This window comes from Canis lupus, chromosome 8 (assembly GCF_048164855.1).
Source record: "Canis lupus baileyi chromosome 8, mCanLup2.hap1, whole genome shotgun sequence".
NCBI lineage: Eukaryota > Metazoa > Chordata > Mammalia > Carnivora > Canidae > Canis > Canis lupus.
In genome coordinates this window covers 64,274,565-64,293,782 of record NC_132845.1, presented here as the reverse complement: position 1 = coordinate 64,293,782, position 19,218 = coordinate 64,274,565, and the positions used below count along the sequence as shown (strand labels likewise).

The 19,218-nt window shown below is 46.2% G+C and overlaps 1 protein-coding gene and 1 long non-coding RNA gene across 16 annotated transcripts in view; one reads left to right on the top strand and one right to left on the bottom strand.

Annotated features, from left to right (window-relative positions):
- Positions 1-19,218, bottom strand: part of SDK1 (sidekick cell adhesion molecule 1) — an 895,654-nt gene that overhangs the window by 217,361 nt on the left and 659,075 nt on the right. For all 14 annotated transcript variants that reach the window (XM_072836835.1, XM_072836824.1, XM_072836827.1 and 11 more), the window contains 5 exons: positions 15,715-15,909; positions 13,203-13,319; positions 11,576-11,743; positions 9,579-9,681; positions 7,249-7,425 (listed from right to left, as the gene is read on the bottom strand). In XM_072836835.1, coding sequence (XP_072692936.1) covers positions 7,249-7,425; positions 9,579-9,681; positions 11,576-11,743; positions 13,203-13,319; positions 15,715-15,909 — 760 coding nt within the window. The remainder of the gene's footprint in view (positions 1-7,248; positions 7,426-9,578; positions 9,682-11,575; positions 11,744-13,202; positions 13,320-15,714; positions 15,910-19,218) is intronic.
- LOC140638828 (uncharacterized) lies at positions 35-19,182 on the top strand. 2 transcript variants are annotated; one of them, XR_012035775.1, is made up of 5 exons: positions 35-232; positions 454-539; positions 784-874; positions 17,937-17,994; positions 19,063-19,182. It is a non-coding gene; the product is annotated as an uncharacterized lncRNA (long non-coding RNA). The 2 variants fall into 2 exon arrangements; XR_012035776.1 differs by lacking the exon at positions 454-539.

Below are 19,218 nucleotides of genomic sequence, written 5' to 3'. Positions count from 1 at the left end.
GTGAGGTTCTCTGACACGACAAACACTAGGAAGACTGACAGGGCAGGTTGGTGTTCTGGGTCACTTTTCACATGTGAAACTGCCCCACATGGGCCTGAGGGGAACCACCCTCCGTGTATGTGTAGCCCCCTGGGTTGGAAGCGGCCACAGAAGCTGTGAGAGGCTGGAAGGCCCCAGGCTCACAGAGATGAGGCACTGAGAGGCTCTGAGAGGATCTTACAGTGGGCAGGAGGCAAGTTCAATGACACTTTCAGGGGAGTGATCTCTGGGGCTGACAGTGAGCCATGAATCATTCTTCTCACCAGAACCACCATGTTGGTTTGCTCATCCTTCTTTCAGTGGTTACACTCCCATCTCCACTCCCTTGTCCACTCTCATAAGTGCCTAAGTAGTAGCCACGTCTCACCTACTGTATCTTAAGAATGTCATAACATCATCCCCTCATTTCCACAGATCAGCCTCAGCCCAACCGACATCACTTCTTCCAAGACCCATAACACACAACCCTCTGGATGGTCCTGCTTGCTGCCATCGTACAGGTCATGCCATGAGCCACCCCCTGCATCACTATGACTCCTTCCCATCCCACACTGGATGTCCCCTCCAGCAGCTTCCTGAGTTGAGCCATTCTGTGACCTGTGTGTGGGCACACATGATGTCCCATTGCCTGAAGGCTCATGCCATTCAGAAAATCAGCCTCCAAGGCTCAGCCTCCCTCTCACCTTTGACTAATTCTTGAGCAGCACCAATCACTTCTACCTCTTTTACGATTGCAATTTATAGGTTTTTCAGTTCACCAAACATCTCAAAGTCCTACAGAAACAGGAACTCCACTGCATCCTGTCTGATTATGGATCTGCCTCCCTTCTCTAGGGTAGGAAATTTCTCTTCCCTCTTCTTTGCCTCTTTTCCTTAACCTTGGCATTACCAATGCCGGCACAGAGTGGGCATGCAGTAAATGCGGGATGGATGGATAAATCAGCCAACACAGGAGTGGATGGGTTAACAAATGGCTTAACACCTTGCAAGCCTGGTGCCATACGTGGAGTGTGGGCACACGGAGAGGCTGCCACTGCCCTGCTCTCCCCAAACTGAATTTCTTAAGAAGGGGCACAAGGTCCACATACAGACTGGGACAGGGTAAGGCACCTCGGATCAGGAGCCACAAGATGGTTCTGAAAATGTTGGGTGGGAATGCAGGTCGGGGCTGCATCGAGGGTCACCTTGTGGGGGCCACATGGCTGGAGGAGTCAGGACGGGTGGAGAGGGAGGAGAAGCTCCCTTGGACTGGAAGGATAAGGAAGGGGAATGGCCTGCTGAGGGCATGGGTAAGACTGGCGGGGGGATGCTGGGGGCACTGGTGGGAATGCAGGGTTTGCACTGGGTCACAGAGGAGGGGAAGTAAGAGACACAAGTTAAAAATTTCTGGGTTATCTGTGTGACACTGGCTCTCTAGGGCTGGAACCCCAAAGGCAGCTCATTGGAAAATGTCCCAGGGACTGGACAAAATATCATATGACATCCGCATAATGGTCAGGAGAAAGGACAGACCCCAAGACAAAAGCTGAGCTAGAGGTTAAGGAGCCAGGGATCCATGGCCAACATATACATCCAGGCTCTGAGAGAGGATGGTGGGGGTGCACTGTTTGCTGGGGACAAGCTTTGCAGGGTGGCCATGCTGGACCTTGAGTTGGGATGAACTGGACCCAAGGCTGTAGAGGGACAGGCCCCTCCTGGACAATAGGAGTGTTTAACCTGGTCCCTTAAACACTACTGTGTCTCTGCACACCTTGTCTTATGGTCTTGCAAGGGCCACACTGGATCCAGTTCTAACTCTTAAAAGTACATCTTTCCCATAGCTAGGAAAGTATGGGATCTTACACTCCATTTCAGATCATGCTTCTCTCAGCCAAAAATGAGGGCTAAAGGGACATCTGTGTGGCTCAGTGGTTGGGCAACTGCCTTTGGCCCAGGGCCTGATCCTGGAGTCTCGGGATTGAGTCCCGCATCAGGCTCCCTGCATAGAGCTTGTTTCTCTCTCTGCCTGTGTCTCTGCCTCTCTTTTTCTCTGTGTGTCTCTCATGAATGGATAAAGAAATCTTTTTAAAAAATAAAATAATATAAAATAAAATGAGGGCTAAGAAATGATCCCTGTGACAGGTGACCAGACAGCTTTTTTTCTAAGGGATGGAGCATTTTGTGGATTGTGGGCAAGTTACAGCCACTTCTGGAGTGAGAGGGTACTCCTCAAACACTTGCCCCTGGAGGATGCTTGTGCAGTCTCTCTGTCTGCCCCTCAAAGCTTGCTGATTCTCACTCCGCATGTGATTCTAGTAAGAGGGGTTTCTGGCGTCCCTCCTCCTAGCTGCTCAAAAGCCACCAACAAAAAGGCCCTAGAGCCTGCAAAAAATGGCAGCCAGAGGCCTGAGATGGAGGGAAGATTGAAAAGACTTTGGAACCGTGAAGACAAAGTAGCCTTGAGACATTTAACATAGGAACAGGGAGCCAAAAGCCGAGTGGTGCCCAAGGACATGACATGATGAATCAAGAAATAACGAGCCCCCCTCCTCCACTGCCCCACAGAGTCTTCACAGGCTCACAGTCATGCCCAAGATGGTGGCCCAACACACAATGTGATGTTTTACACACATCACAGGACTCAGAGTCAGAAGGAAACTGAGATTTTTCCTAGTTCCAGCCTCTGTCCTGTAGAAAAAAACCCTCTGTAATATCTCCTGTGTTCAGTATTACCCGTTTCTCAATGCAAATAGCTTTTTAATATGGAAATGTAAACTGTTTCTTTAAATGATAAGTTTTGGTTATCAGGAAAATTAAGCTTTGTGCAATACTTGACTGACCCATCAATAACCAATAAATGAGGCTTTAATATATTCTGAATTCATTTGAGAGAATCTTATCTAATAGGAATAGATTGTGTCTTGGCGTTTCTCTGCCAACTTTGAAAGGAAATAAATGATCACCAGAGTGACTCACAGACAGGAATATGCAGACAGGGTGACAAATGAAAGGGATCTGAGAGCAATGGGAGTGAAGCAGGTGCTGAGTCACTCTGTAATTTCAAGAAAGCTAGGAGGGAAGTCCCCATCAAATGAATTACACTGCAAGACCATCGGAGATTAACAACAACAAGGAACCAAGACTGTATGGGAAGGAGATTAAGCCAAGTATGTTTGGGGAAAACAGCTTTGAAAAAGATTTGAAGCAATTGGCAAAATTGTGGCTGTAAGGGGACTTACGATGTGATAGAGGGTCAGGTGAGTATTTTTCTATGTGGAAGCACTGCCCCTTTAACACACAAATGATAACCCGGTCAAAGCCATCTTCTCTGACTTCGCTCTGTGGATGAAGATGGTGGGGGCCTGACAACTTTATAGAAATGGTATTAAATTGTTCTCTCCTTATTATGGCTTTGTCAGGTGTAGCTTTATTGAGAGAAACCTCTCCCACTGCCTCCAAGTCTGGGTCTGCAAGTCTGCTCCATAAATTAGGTTTTCTCTGTACTTAAGGCTCCTAAGAATTAGTCTCTGATCTCAGAAGGAAAGATTCAAAGCTAATTGGGTCTTTAAATGATTAATAATTACTCTATACATAAAGCCCTAGAAGCCTGGTCCCCCTGGTGTGTTCAATACAGCAAGACCCTTTGGGGGACGCTACAAACACACACCCTCTGCTTTAGCACTAGCAAACTAGTGGGAAAGACACAGCCAACCAATCAGTGACGGGCATTTCATGATGACTTGCATGTGGTTCATTTATAGGGAACATCCTGGGACCGTGTGGATTTGTGGGAGCCTTTTGTGGAGGTGATGAAGGCAGACCTCTCATAAATTAGTCCTTCTCCGTGATACCAATTACACAAGCCTAGTTCAACCTCATAAGGGGGGTGAGGCTCACTCTGACATTTGTTGGACATTTATGCACCTGGCACCATTCCAGGCATCAAGGGCTTAGCACCAAACACACAGACATAGTGTGTCCGACACATACCACAGAATGTGGTAAAAAATAAGGCAGGATAAAAGAGAAACTTCCTGGTCCCGGGTGTGGGCGGATTGCTCCTGATGAAGGAGTAATGGCACTCCTGCTAAGACGGTGAGGGAGTAATAGGAGCTATGATTTATTGAGTACCCACCTGAAGCTGGGTTCCAGGCCAGGGTTTTACAAATGCTGGTTTGGTCAAACATGACAGCCCTATAGGGCAATGATAACAGGTACAGCTTGCAGTTGAGGAAACCGAGGCTGAGACGTGGTGGCTAACCTGTCCATAGTCACTCAGAGCTGGAGAGGGGTGTCCAGTCCCAACCTGGCTGGTGGGCAGCACCTCCCAAGGCACCACTGGCCCCTGTGGCCCACCTGGGACCGTGCCTCCTGCTGTGTCCGCCCAGGCTGGCGCAGAGAATGGCGCTGGAATATGCTACACACACCCTCTGCTTTAGCAAAGCCCACTTCTGATGCTCCTCATTTCTATATGTAACAAAGTAGCTTTTAACTCAAGTAGGGAGGCAGAGGAAGCAGGCTTTCAGCCTCTTTCAAAGGGCACTAGTTAGCTGTAAGTACCTCTCAGTCACTTCTGCAATATGAGACTCCTTCCACCTTTTTTTTTTTTTTTTTTTTTTTTGTCATCTGAGTAAATCACAGAAATGTTACTGAGCTTGATTTGAAAGTTCTCTGGGAAGCACAAAATGCCCTGCAATGGTGACTTATGACTATTATCATTACTGTTGTCATTACTGATGTCGTAGAGTTAAGACCTATTTGGATCTAAAGATAGGCCACGCTATAACCTACGGCTCCCTCAATTCATTCAGATTTGCAAGAGTGGAGTGTTTATTACACTCACAATTCACAAGGAACCACTGTCTTCCAAATCAGTTCTGCAACTCGGTTGTACCTAAATTGGTTTGAATCACAAATCTGCAAATATTTCTATATTTAGAGATGAGGTGTTTTACCATTACAGAAAGCCTATTATTTTATAGATACAGCAACATTTGCTGAAAAATGTATTTTACTCAGAGGAAATCAAATAAGCAAATAGAAGGGAAGATATGTAAATCAGTAGAATATAAAAACTGTGCAGAATAAAAAAGCATGCACTGTATTGGAAGCATGCAATTTGGCTTCTGCTGACAGAGTCTTTATGAAATGCTAACACTTATTTATTTGATACGAATGATGGATGATCTAAGAGTTCTCAAAGGTAGTTTTAAAAATGTGAAGAGCACAGTGGATTATGTGAATTTGCTGGTCATGTACTCCAGTATTATCAAAATAAAAAAAAAAAGATTTTTTTTAACATGACAAAAGGAGGAAAGATGGGAGGAAGAAAGACACAGGGTCAGAGCCAAACAGGGGTTTGTTTGGGCACCAGGGGCCTCCACAGTGGCTCCACCAGGGCTCTCCACAGTGGGATCTGACCCTGTGCCCTCAGGAAGAAAAGCCAGGGGCGTGTGAGTCTCAGAGGGAAGAACCAATCAGAAGGAGGACCAGCCAATGGCCAGTCACCTACACACATTTATTCATTCATGTGTGCCTCAACTGACCAACATGTATTTATTGAGCCCCTATGGTGTCCCAAAGCACTGCCAGACACTCATAATGCCAAACTGTGCATGCCATTTTGGTGCTTCTGCTTCATAGGAAAGAAATGGTGAAAATGGGTGCTTTCCACCCAGGACGATCAGTGTTTTGACAGAGGGTACAAGCAAGGGCTGGGAGGCTGGGAGACACCCGCAGCCTGGTGTCCCACACAGGGGTGACCCTATGGCTGAGCCCTAGAGGAGGTGTGAGCCCTTCGGGTGGGAATGGCCGAAGACAGAAGCCAGGCTGTAGAGGCAGCAGCAGTCTGAAGCCCTGGATGGAGAGCTGGGCAAAAGTGGAGGGCAGAAAGGGCCCCGGGTCAGCAGGTCCAGGGCCCAGAGGTGGGCGGGGAGACCTGGTACTTCCACACACACTCAGGGAGCTGAAGGGGTGGCTGTACAGGTCCCCTGGGACCACACGGCATCCGATGTTCCGAGACTGACAAGGGACTAAAGTCTAGTCAAGGGGTCATCCTACAGAGGCCAATGAGGAGGTAGCATAGGGCTTTTCCAGGTCCTAGAGGCATCACATGAGGCTTTTCTGGACTAGATGCTACACGTTAACCCATCAAATCCCACCAACAGAGGCTAATGCAAAGCTGCCTGTCTGCTCATTTGCTCATGTATGCGTGCAACAAACACAGGAGCCTATGTGCTCAGCACGGAGCCAGCATTTTTCTCATTTTAATCCCCTTGGCTGGAGTCTAGGGATCCAAAGACAAATGAGACTTGGCCCTGTATGCAAACCGTTCACATTGTATATTCAGGGAGTGGCTTTTGTCTATAGAACCTATCCTGGATCAAGGTGGACAGAGACTAGTAAGAAAAACTTCTCAAAATTGCCTTTTCTAATGGCCCAGCACAGCCCATGTTAGCTGCTGGCCTGTGCCCCTGGAGCTGGCTGCCGCCAGGACACCAGCCCTGCTCTGCTGCCTTATTTCCAGATTTTACCGTTGCTTAGATGTGCTCAGGCACTGTCCAGGAGGACGCCGTTTTTAAAGAACAAATAAATATGTGTCAGAAAAAGAGGAATTATCAGCAGGCTCCTCAGCCCCTGCCCGTGAACAGAAAGCAGATGTACTAAAGAGCTCCCAGAGATAGAGGAGGGTGGTGGTTTCCCACCTGGGCCCAGGAGACCCCCAGGGAGTCCAGATCAGCTGCTTGTTATTTTCAGGATTTCCAGAGATTTAGTGGAAAGTGTCTGTTTACCCGCAGAGATGCAGCTGGCTCTGCCCTCAGCACAATGTTTTGTGGGCTCTCATGGAAAGGTCTCGCCTCAGTGAGCCGGCCCTGAGATTCCGACCGGAAGTGCTGATGGGCACCACATGGCAAAGTGGATGCAGTGTGGTAAATAGGGCCCACCATGACGTGGTGCCAAGTAGGAAATAATAAAAACAGACAGGAGGAGGAGGAAAACCAAGCATCAAATCATCTAAAAGAAGAGCGAAATTTTGAGGTTAATTTTGAGGTTCCAACAAACCTTGTAAGTGTATGCCTACAAGGCGTAAGGCCATGGCCTCTGACCTCTGGCTTGGGACCCACTGTGGTGTCAGGCATGTTAAGTGCCAGTCACTTGGAGTCGGGAGAGCTGACCATAGTGCTGCAGATAATGGGCAGCCAGTTAACAATACACAGAGGCAACACTCACATCACCTCCAGCCGGGCGGTTCTGGAGTCATTCCCTCCCTCAGAGATGATTTCACAGGTGTAGTCTCCGATGTCACCCGACCACGTCTGACTAATGAGGAGGGAGCCGTCCTTCTCCACCACAATCCTGGAACTGCTAGATGGGGTGATGACTGTGTTGTCCTTCTTCCAGACATAGCTGTGGGCCAAGCAGGGAGTCATGAGTGAGGCAAGATACCCAGTTAGGATCCAGCCAAGAGTCTAGAGTTAGGATCTGGGCTGCAAGCAACTGACCATCTTGTGAATGTACCAGAAGCCACTGAACAGTGCTCTTTCAATGGGTGAATTTTATGACATGTGAATAGATCTAAAAGAAAGAAAAAGGAAAAGCAACCAGGTATCTTGGTCACACTACAAAAACAGATATTAAAGTTATAAAGAGGTCAGTGAAGATCACTAAGAACATTGATCTGGTCTTTAGGTTTAGAGACAGGAAGTCTGTCGTGTCATGATCATACTTTATTTGTCATTTACTATAACTGATTTCACATTCCCACCCAGGAAGGTGCCTGGAGGAGAGGAGTGTTGACTGGATAGGAGGCAATGACTGTCCACAAACTCCTGAGTGGATCTACCCAACTTCTAGAAAAATAGATTATATCCCATGAACATGTGTTCTTGAAACCCAACCATTCTGGCAGATTGTCCTTAAAAATTGCATTTATTTCTCATTTGGTTCTTTATTTATGAAAATTTTAGCACATTTTTCTTTTCAAACATAGAAGCCATTTGGAACCTGTCCAGACTTTGGGTGTCGGTGAATGGGATGAAGGTGCTAGCTTTCCTTCCCAAAATAATTTGCTTAGATTTGCAAAATGTACCCATTTCTTTAAAGGTTTAATGGGCACAGAGCATAGAGATCAATAAACTGTTTATCTGGAACTACTCTGAGACAACAGACCTGGTACCCCAAGAAGGAAAGGAATAAACTGCTTACTTGAGGGTACAATGTTAGCTGCGGATTGTCCCTTAGGCCTGGTGCTCTTGGGACAGAGAAGCCCTGGGACAAAAAGTGCCCTCAGAGTGAGCAATCTAAGCCCTTCTCAAGAAGAGTGCTCCAATTCTGTCTGTCTAGTCACATATAAAAAGCTCCGAGAAAAACACACAGATCCAGAGGGATTCCATGTAAGCTCTCAGAGTAGCAGTAAACCAACTTATTTGTCCTTCTTTCTCTCTGGAATCATACTCCCAACCCATTTAGAAATGAATGAGTTCTTTTCTGGGCATGACAACTCTCTCTGAGATGGCCTCCATGGATTCTCTAGGTAATCTTGAACCTGTTAAGTTTTTGTTGGTTTTGCATTCAACATTCTTATGACTAAACCAAACTTGGTTGTTTGAGCTCTGGAGAACTCCAGAGAGCCAGGTGGAGGCACAGAAATTCACGATTTGCCAAACACCTGCCCAAGAAGAGTGAGAAAACAGATTAATCTCCGAATCCAGTTAATAATGTATGCAGCGGCAGCCACCTCCCTCTGCTCAGAGTGAGATGTTCCAGAAAAAAGGAAGGCATCACAATTCCATCCATTTGGCTAACCGTGTGCCTTCTGGGCTAAGGCCAGAGTGAAAATTCTGGGATGACTGTATCTTTCTTTCTAGATTGATTTTCAAGGCTGGTTCTGAAAATTAAAAACTATTCTGAAAGTGGCAGCTCTTGGGGAAGAACCTCACCACCCATAGTCACCCATGTCTGGGGCCGTGATTTACCCGGGGGGCCATGTTTTCCACCATGTCTTTCCTGTGTGAAAGCGGGAAAGGATGGGATATTATAATTCTTTAGTGGAGCTTCAAGACATCTAGTTCTCCTCTTTACGAGTATTTTCCTTGACGTGCACCAGGTGATTGTGGTTGCCTTTCTTCTGGGTGTGGGTCTCCCTTGCTCCCCATTTCACAATGAAACCATCCTGGAGCAGAGAAAACTCCTCCCAAGTATCACACAGCCCAGGGTAAACACTGCTGAAATCCTATTCGATCCCCCCGGATTTTTCTCTCATTAAGTATCAGCCTCTGACAAGTACGTTTTACAGATAGTGTATTAACCTTGGCAGAAAAATCATGAAAAGCTGCACTGAAGTCATGAAGTGGAACATAGCTCACTGTAAATAATACATAAGGCTGGAGTGGAAAATGGGATTTATGTGATTAATGATGGAGCCCAGGACCGTGAGATGTCGTAATCAGGGATCTGTGACTGAAATCAAAGTTCCCCAAATTCTGCTTTCTTATCTCCACTTTGGTTCCTAAGCTCCCAGAACATAAATGAGCCCCAGACACGTGAGTAACTGAGCTGACCGGAGAGTGATCCGGGGGTCGTGAGTGGCTCCGCAGCGCAGTGTGGCTGTGGTCCCCTTAATCACCACACGGTCCTCAGGAGGGTTAATGATGAACGTGCGATCTGTGAAGACACAAGTCACAGTTCAGACAAAACTACATGCTTTAGAGTTTCCTCCCTCAGAGGGTATGGAACTGGTCATCTGACATAAAAACCTCCAAGTTTTCTCTCATCTTGGCAAAACAAGTGTAAATGGAAGTACTGGGAAACACTCAGGGAATCGGAAGCCAGTCCTTCCCAGGCAGCAGCCACAGGAGTCAGGCCTGCCCTCCCCAAACCTCTAAGCCCTCTGAAAGACATCAAGAATGAAGATCATGTGCAAAGGTTTATTAGCTTCTGTAGTCTTAGGTTAAAATCTTTGTTATTTCCCAAGATCATTAACATTCTGGTCATTTCTGCTGTCTGCACAGCACTTCATGACTTTGCAAAGTGCTTCCATTTATATTGTTTTATTTAATGCTCACAACAACCTTGGGAGGGCTGTGAGAGCACTGCTCCCAATTTTCAGGAATAGAAAGTGGTGCTCAGACCCACAGTGGCTCACCCAACACCAGGCTCTGGTCAGGGTAGCGCCCAGTGTGCCCTGCAGCCACCACCCCCACAGCAAAGGCTCCAGCAAAGGCCCCGTGGTAGAGGTCCCCTGCCTGCACACCTCTGAGATGGATGCTGTTTTGGTCCTACAAACCAAAATGTGGGAGCCCGAAATGTGGGAGTCATTAAGACTAGTTGGGGCCCAGCCTGTTTGTAGTGGGGTGTCCAGAAAAACAAGTGAACTTTAGCTTGTTGTCTACGGGGAATGTAGGCCACAAGAGCATACCTATCAGTCTAGTGACATGAGAATGTGAATCTTTGCGGATCTACAGAGCTTTCTGGTGAGTGACCTACAAAGATATAGACATCAATTCTTCTCAAGTTGTTAAATATAAGGTTAACGTGTTAGAGACACATGCCAAATGGGAAGTGGTGGGCAGAGTGGGCCATGAAATGGGACAAAACTTCTCTTTTGGCACCTGATAATATGGTGGGGGGGGGTTGAATTTATTCCTTTTTAAAACTCCTGGTGTTTTTAGAATACCTAATAAATTAGTAAGGGTCATATGAAAGTGGACACAGACTATGTGATAGAGAGCTAAATGGTACAAAATAAAGCATGATAATTCAGTTTCTCTTCCGGGATCATATTTTCATAAATCCATTACTGACGCAAATCAAAGAGAAAATTAAAAATTTCCTCTCTTTAGATAGATAACCTTTATAAAAATCTGTAAGCACTGTCTTTTGCTTTTTTGAACAATTTTTATTTATTTACTATTATTTTTTTAATAAAGCTATGGATGAAGCAAAGAAGAAAAGGTATGCTGGCAAGTAAAGCTAAGAGTGAAAACTGACCAAAAGGTGGGGGGCTGGGAGCAGAAATACTTGGTTATGAATCCTTATGTCTGGGGAATAATCTATTCTCCATTTCAGAAAACTGTGTGCTTGATAAAGAAACAAAAGTTGGAGAAATAACAAAGATTTTTCTTCAGTTTGCTTCTATCATATAAAAAACACTCATATTTAATATACTAGGAGTGTTTTAGTGGGTTTTAATGATATTATTGAAAAAGCTTACTTTCTCGAAAATGTTAACTCTTGATGCTATTTCTTCTATGAAGCTCACAAAATTAACCCGCTTATCACTTTAGTTTTTGGACTAGTTTGGGATAATATACTCTATGGCACTGTTAAGAGTCACTCTTCTCACTCTCCTGAAACGTCCCCATTAAATATTTGAATACAGTTTCTAATTATGCTTTCAGAAACTGAAAAATTAATTACTCAACAGATTTCTATAAATTAGTTGTAAAAATAATCATTCTCTTATGATTCAATTAGAGAGTCCAAGGGCATATTGACATCCCTAAGCACAGCTGACATGGTGATTAACAAGAAGTTCCACATGGCCTGTGGTCCTTACTCCATACGGTCAGCGCTGCGGAAGCATTCAGGGACCCTTCCATGTTGGCTGCATAGCAGGTATAGTTGCCAGCATCCTGAATGGAGACGGGGGCAATCTGCAGACCCCCAGACTCCAGAAGCATGAACCTAGGAATCCGCACAGAACCACTGGCCAAAATATGCTTTCCTGAAGAAAATTAGAGAAGACAGGAGTGTTAGCACCAAAACCAAGAAAATAACTAGAAATAATCATAATAAAGTGGAAACTGTATGTACAAAAATAACCAAAGCAGTTCCTTTTAGTGTTATTTAGGATAACAAGACCAAGAAAATCTTAATTGTCCAAAATTGAGAAATTTGGTTAAACAAATTGTGACTCATGTATGCAACTGTTATTTTTGGGTGACTAAATCTCAGTTTCCTTTATATCTGTATGTATTTATATCCATATAAAGTTATTGTTATGTTCTGAACCAGGAGAAAAAACTATGTAGAACACAGAAGAATGCCCTCTCGCTTAGTGGCCTGCAGCTGCTCTGATCTTCATGTGTAAGAGCTACCATCTGAGGGCATGAGTTACACCCAAGGGAGGTGAGAAGCCTATGTAGGGTTCTCTGGAGAGACGACAAAGATGTAGGTCTTGAACTTTCACCCCAACAGGGCCCAGTGACTGTGACAGGTCCATTTACGTGAAGTGACACAACCCAGCACATATTTATTAAGGAGGGACTGTGTGTGCTGTTTGTTTAGTGACACGGGTGCTCACACGTGGAAGGGGCTGAGACTGCAGAAAAAGTCCTAGACGTGATGCTTCTCCTCACTGGGTCTGAAAACAGGTGGAACTGAGAGCGTCATGTGTGTCAAGTGAGCCGGAAGCATCTTTCTCTCCCTGTGTCCTACTTTATTAAAGCTCATTCCTTTGCCACCACTCTGCTAAGTGACACACAGAGAAGGCACCTTGGCAGAAGCCGGGCTTTGGTGTCTCTGCCTTTATTCATTTATTTATTTTAAAGATTTTATTTATTTATTCATGAGAGGTAAACAGAGAGAGGCAGAGACACAAACAGAGGGAGAAGCAGGCTCCCTGCAGGGAGCCTGATGCAGGACTGGATCCCAGGACTCTGGGATCATGACCTGAGCCAAAGGCAGACTCTCAACCACTAAGCCTTCCAGGCACCCCTAAATTGAAGTATAATTGGCATACATATCCTATTGGTTTCAGGTGTGTATCTTAGGCATCTTTCTTTCTTAAAAGAATAAGGATATTATTCTTAATTTTTAACAGGACCTTCATTTCATAAGTGGGGATCCTGGGTCCTGATGGCACTCCCCCAAATACCAGGGGGAGCCCCTTCACAAGCCTAAGGTGCCCTATGAAGGCTTAAGTAGGAAAATAAGGATAGTCACAGGTTTTCAGACATGTCTGTTTCATCATGTGGAGATAAACTCCATGAGGCTTACGGGGGCCTTGCCTGTCTTATTCATGCTGGAAGCTTTGGCATCTGGCACCTGGCAGGTGCCCCATGGACAGCTTCTAGTCTTTACTGAATGAATGAAGGACTGTGGGAAGGAAACGACATGAGCCTCAGCCCGATGGACTCATGTCCCATGTTGGTCAGGCTGTAGAGGCCACAAAGGCTACCTACCTCTCCTCCACGTGATGGCAGGTTTGGGGGCCCCGGACACCTCACACCTCAGAGTGGCTGTCATCCCATCAGTAACCGTGGTGTCCACAGGAAGCTGAGTAAATGCTGGAGCAACATCTAAGTGGGAGTGAAGAGTGAGATGCTCAGTGGACTGCCCCTCACTCATGCTCAGACTTGCCTGCTGGGGCGGCCCATATGGACTTTCCTAGGACTAATCACAGAAGTAAGTGCAGCGATGAAAGAGGAAAACCTTTCAAGAGTGACTATAACCTTCTATCATGTGTCCCCCAGGAGCTGCCTGTGTTTACAGCTTAAAGAGAAATCCAGTTTCATGATGTGATGGACACACAAGGGCAAGAGTGGGGGAGCCCCGAGAGTGCTGTTTTAGATGAACATTAATGAGATAGGAGACATTTATTTAGATAAATCTAACAAGTTCGCTTTTATTACTTTTAAAAAGTAGAAAAAGCTGATTTTTGAATATTAAAAATGACCCAAGAGATGACACTTTCATAAAATAACCAGATTTCAGGCACTTCATGAGGGATTTCCAGGAAGTGTCCTAGGCCCAAGTGTTGGGGGCTCTTCTTGTCCTTGGGGGACCGGCCTGGGCCTCCAGCTCCCAAGAGCCCTGAATCAGACCGAGACAGTCGGGGTAGCTCAGGCTGGCTTCAGCAAGGCTCATGTGACATTGTACTACTTTAATAATGATTACACTGGAAACCTCTGAAGAATGGGGATCTGCATGTCCCAAATCCTGTGCGGGCCCGTGTGGAGCCTGCACTGGGGGATTCGAGTGGATGGGATTCGAGACCAAAGCACTGGTGTTACCTCTCCTTTCACCAGCAGGAATCCCTACAGCATGTAAGTCCCACGGGTGACGCCCCTACAGCAAATCCCAGAGCCCACAGTTTCCCTCCATCTCTGGGGCTACCACGTGGACAGGACAGTGGCTTCCTACCAGGTCCCTGCATTGGTCGTTCTACACTCAGCCTTGGGTGCCCTTTGGAAGCTATAAAGGACACCTTGCCACTTCCTGATAAAATCCCTTGAAATCCACCCACTGGCTCTTGGGCCTTTGTCCTGCTTATCCCTCCAACCTACCTCCTACCATGACCCCTGGCTCCTCCTGAGACTGAGTCCCTACTTGTCTCCTTGCTCCCTGTGCACACATCACCCCAAGCCTGTCCCTGGAAGGCACTTGTAGCACCCCCCCCCCCACCTCACCCCATGACATGCACATCCCCCAAGACTTTGTACCTTTGGGCTTCAGTTCTGTTACCATCTCAGGGAATGTTCCCTGACCACCCTCAGAGAGGCTTCCCTGATCACCCTGGGCCTCGCCTATTTGCTTGTTTCATTGCCCTTATCCCTGACTAAATTATCTCCTCCTCTGCTGTCTCCCTACTTCATGACCTCTATCATGGAAGCACAAGAACCTCGCATGTCTTCCTCAGAGCTCTGCTCCCAAGCGTGACAGACCCAAGTGTCTGACACGGATGCTAAGTAAATGTTTGTTAAATGAATGAATTAATCTAACACTGTATGTTGACTATACTGCAATTAAAATAAAGTTAAAAAAAGAGAGGAAGAAAAAGTTTGCTCATCTGTGCCCCTCCCGGCTGACACTCATAACATATGCTTTAAATAATTCTAATTGATCGAAACTCAGCTTCCAGCTTAAGTACCCAATATTTTTCCTGCTGTTTGTAATGATACTGGTTTCCTATGCTCCAAACCAGAGGCCAAATTTGACCCCTGGGTAAGGTTCAAGGAAGTGACTCCTACTTGACCAAAATAGATGCATGGAATCCTTAAATTCATAAGTTCTGGTAGATAAGAGCCATCTGCATACTTAAATGATTTACTTTTTCAAATGGCTCTCATACCTGAGGATATCGGCATTTTGCCTCCAAAAGGGCAAACATGATTCTACTTTATTTTAGAAGAATAATATTACAACCATGGAGATGAAAAAGGAAACCCACAGATACAGTGAAAACCTTTGCCTTCATTTTATTTTTCAAAGACAGAGTGCCAAAGTATTTCTGCTAATGGGATAATAAAAGAAACTTAGAGAAGAACTATAATTGTTCAATAAAACTAAAATAGAAAATGAATATTAAAAATGGGGAAAAGATCAAAAGAAAAAGATTAGGGATGAACTATTCACTGAACAGTCCTTCTAGTTCTGTCCAGAAAAATGGAGATTTTTTTTCCCTGCTTCTCAGTAGAGAGGAGGGCTCGGCTCGCATGAGACCAGGTTGGACTCCAGGGCTTGGGGACAACAGGCTGTATCTGCTGCCCAGGGGCTTCTGTGGGGCTTAGCAAGTGGGCTCCTATTGGCCTGAGCTGTGGCTCTTCACAGATGGTCGCCTCTGGCCTCTGCACCCTGTCCATTGGCTGAGCAGATGCTGCCATTTTCTGAGCATATCATATACACAAAGGCCGGGAAGCTCTGGCCTGAGGGCCCTGCCTGGATGGTCTGGCTTTGCTGAGGGGCAGTACTCACTGGTGACATCCAGGTAGGTGTAGGTCTGGATCTCCCCTCCTTCATTACTGGCAAAGCACTGGAAGATCCCGGAGTCCTCTGGGCGCAGCTTCTGGATGCGCAGGCCTCCGCTTGAAAGCATCTTGTATCGGGGATTCTGGAGCTTGCTGATGGAGATGGCATCCTTGTACCACTGGAGGGTGGGAAGAGGGACTCCTGTGTGGAAGTAATTGGGCATTTGAAAAAATTAAATCTCAAACACTTTACATGAAGGTTGAGGTGAAATGTTTCCAAGGCTACGTGGCAATACTTCAGTGATATCTTTAGTCTGATTCCCTTTGTGCACCCTGTTCGGTGTTATTTTTCTCATTTCTAGGAAGAAGTAGACACGGTAAAGCAGCAAGAGGAAGGGCAGGGATGAACTCTTGATGCCGGGCTACAGATTGTTCTGGACCCACCCCCCTCCCGAGCCTGTGCTTGGTCTCTGCACCAGTCTGGAGAGAAAGGGATTCTGGCCATGACCGTGACAGACCTGGGGGCAGACAGGGATTGGGAGGAAGGTCCCTGATGCTCTGCAGTGCCTGACTCTGCCACTCGAGGTTTGGGGAAGGGCCACCAGGGCAGAAGACACATTTGGAAAGGAAGTAGTCATTGCAACCTTAAAAGGCTGTTGGGAAGATCAACCACATGAGCGTCCTGTCTTTTCAGCTGCCCCCTGCTGAGGATCTAAGCAGTGGAGGATGGCTGCAGTTAAAAAGATAAATGGGGGGTAGAGGCTGAGGAGACATGAGTGACATTCAACTGTGCACGCGGGAAAAGCTGCCTCAGCCCCCGAGACAAATGTGAGACCATCAGGTGGTGAGAGGTGCCATCTTTATCCTTAGTACCTGGTGGCATCCAGAGCTAGGCTAATGCTTTGACCAGGAGGATGGGAGAGTCAGACTGAGGCTGGGCTTGCCTTCTTCATCCTAACAATGTCATGGTGAAAGCCCAGGCCTTGGTCATTGGGACCGGAGCTCCATGCCACCCTGTGGGCCCGCCTGATGGAGGGTGAGGCTGGGTTTGGGAGGAAAGCAGCAGGAGACAAAGGACAAGCTCACGGGGGCAGAACCAGAGTTGTAAAGGATAGGACTGTCCTCAGCCTCAGAGTGTGAGGACCTCTGTTGCTTGGTTGCCACATGGCTGTGCCCAGCACACAGAACCTGGGCAAGGATGATGCACGGGACAAGCCCCAACCGTGGAGATGCCAGGCTCCTTCCCTGGGAGGCCTGTGTGATGAGCAGTAGGGGACACTGCTTCTGTGGCACTTCTCTGACCGTCCTAAGCCACCTAAGAGGGCTAAGTGGGATAGACATGACAGATTGTACACAGAAACTCCACCAAAGCACACAAGACAACAAAGTCCTGAACTATGTAGGGGGTGTGTACACTTGCTCTGGGCCCATGGGAAATGCACAGGAATGTCTAGGCTGGCTCTGAACCTTGGTTTCCCTACCTAGGAAATTAATTTAAACAAAACACCTCTCGACATGATTCATGGTGAAAAGCACACCCAAGTGCCTTGATTTCAGATGCTATGTAGGTGTAAGATGTCTTCTTTAATAAATAAAGTTAATGTGGAATATTTCAAGATAATGTATTCTCAGATTCTGTTCTTTGCCTTAATTATGTTTCCTGTCACTTTTCATTAAATCAGGAAATTAAAAAAAAATCCATTTCAAGGTAAAAGCATAACCAATTCATGTAAAATCTCCTAAGAGCAATTACATGATGTAGCTTTCATGAAGAGTAACCACTTCGCATGCTGCTATAGTTTCATTGTCAAAATTAAAAGAAAGCAGTAAATTATCTGATGGCAACGTTGAAAGGCCTGCTCAGTATATATTTACAAGTCTGTATTTAACAAGCAGTTTACCCTGTAGGAATCATGCAAAAGAGAACATTCTCTTGTCAAGGGAAGAGCTTAAGATTGTCATTTATCGAAAAATAATTGTTAGTATACAGGAACTGCAAGTCTTTCTATTTTGGGGTGATGTAGTGTTATTAACAGGAGTCTTATCCACTGCAGTAGCGTAGATCCTGGTTTCTAAAATCTGAGCACTCTAAATACTGTGGAGCTTCACTTCCAGACCACCACTGACCTTAGAAACCTGTGTTTATACCAGGAAGAGAGCAGTGCTACCCACAGCGAGGGAGCTATTTCCACATAAAGCTCACATTCCTCTCTCCCCACCCCTCCCCAGGATCCTGAACAGAGAAGGATGGCAGCAGAGCTGATCTGTCAGCAGCGAACTCGAACTCGTAAGCTGCCCCGGGGCTGGGAACCAAGCCCCCCAGGAGACATGCTCTGGGCCAAAGCACAGTTGGTAGAGAAGGGTGCCTACAGCAGACCCCAATCTCTGCAGGAGCCATCAGCACTGTTCAGAGGACACCCCAGCAACTTCTCAGAGATGGAAAATGGCATGCCCATGGCTGTGGATCGGTGGCATGGGTTCAAGGACCCAGGACCTTGGCTCTCCTGGAAAAGCCAGGTGCCGTGGCCAAAGCCCTTGCTTTGGTAGTTGATGGGTCTCGGTTTGGATCCTATCTCCGTTGCCATGTGACCCCTGGCAGGTTGTCCAGTATTTAATGAGCAGCTCCTAAATGCCAGATGCCCAGCCATGATTTTAAAAAGTATCTCATCTCATCTCCCTGGCTCTGTGCCTCGAGCATGTTACTTAACCTCGCTTTCTAAGGTCTTATTTTTGTATGTGTACTCTGAGATAATAGTATCTGTTTTATGGAGCTGTTTTGAAAATTTACAAAATTGTTAGTAATCCTTACCCTCTGAGCTCTTATAATAAAATATTCATCCTTAAGATGGACAGCTTAAACAAAACAAAACAAAACAAAAAAAGGTCCTTTTCACTGACAGTCTCCAGGGCACTAACATATCTTTTGTTAATGAAATTGCCTTCAAAAAGCCTGTCTCTGTTAGGGGGGTTAGTATAGTTATTTGTGCTGCCTGACAGGGTACTAGTGACAGTGGATAGCTCCCAGTCATGGCGTGGGGATGAGGGGCGAAATTACAGGAATAACAAAGAAAAAGCAACCCAAACCTGTAAAAGGAAAAAAGAAAAGAGAAAAAGTGAAGAAGATTTCCTGTTCAGAGAATTTAAAACAATCTCTCTTACTACAGAGCACACCTGGTCACCAGTCCCAATTACCCTGCAGACGAGAAAGTGTTTCCTGCCCTAAGTCCTGGGGAGTCATGTAACCAGGGCACTTGAAGGGGTGGAGAGGACAAGGCTGTCCCTCTCTGTCGAGACGGATGGGGTGAAGGCCTCCTTGTTGTCCTCTTGGGTGAGGATTACTATCTCTGCTTTGCAGGTGAGAATCAGCTCAGCAAAATCAAGGTCACCTTCCTCAAGGTCACATGGCCAGTAACTGAGTTCTACTAGGATCCAAAAGCCCTGTCACTAACATCACAGTCAATGTGTGTCCCTACGATGATGAAAGTGCCACTTCCATTCTTCTGTCTCATGA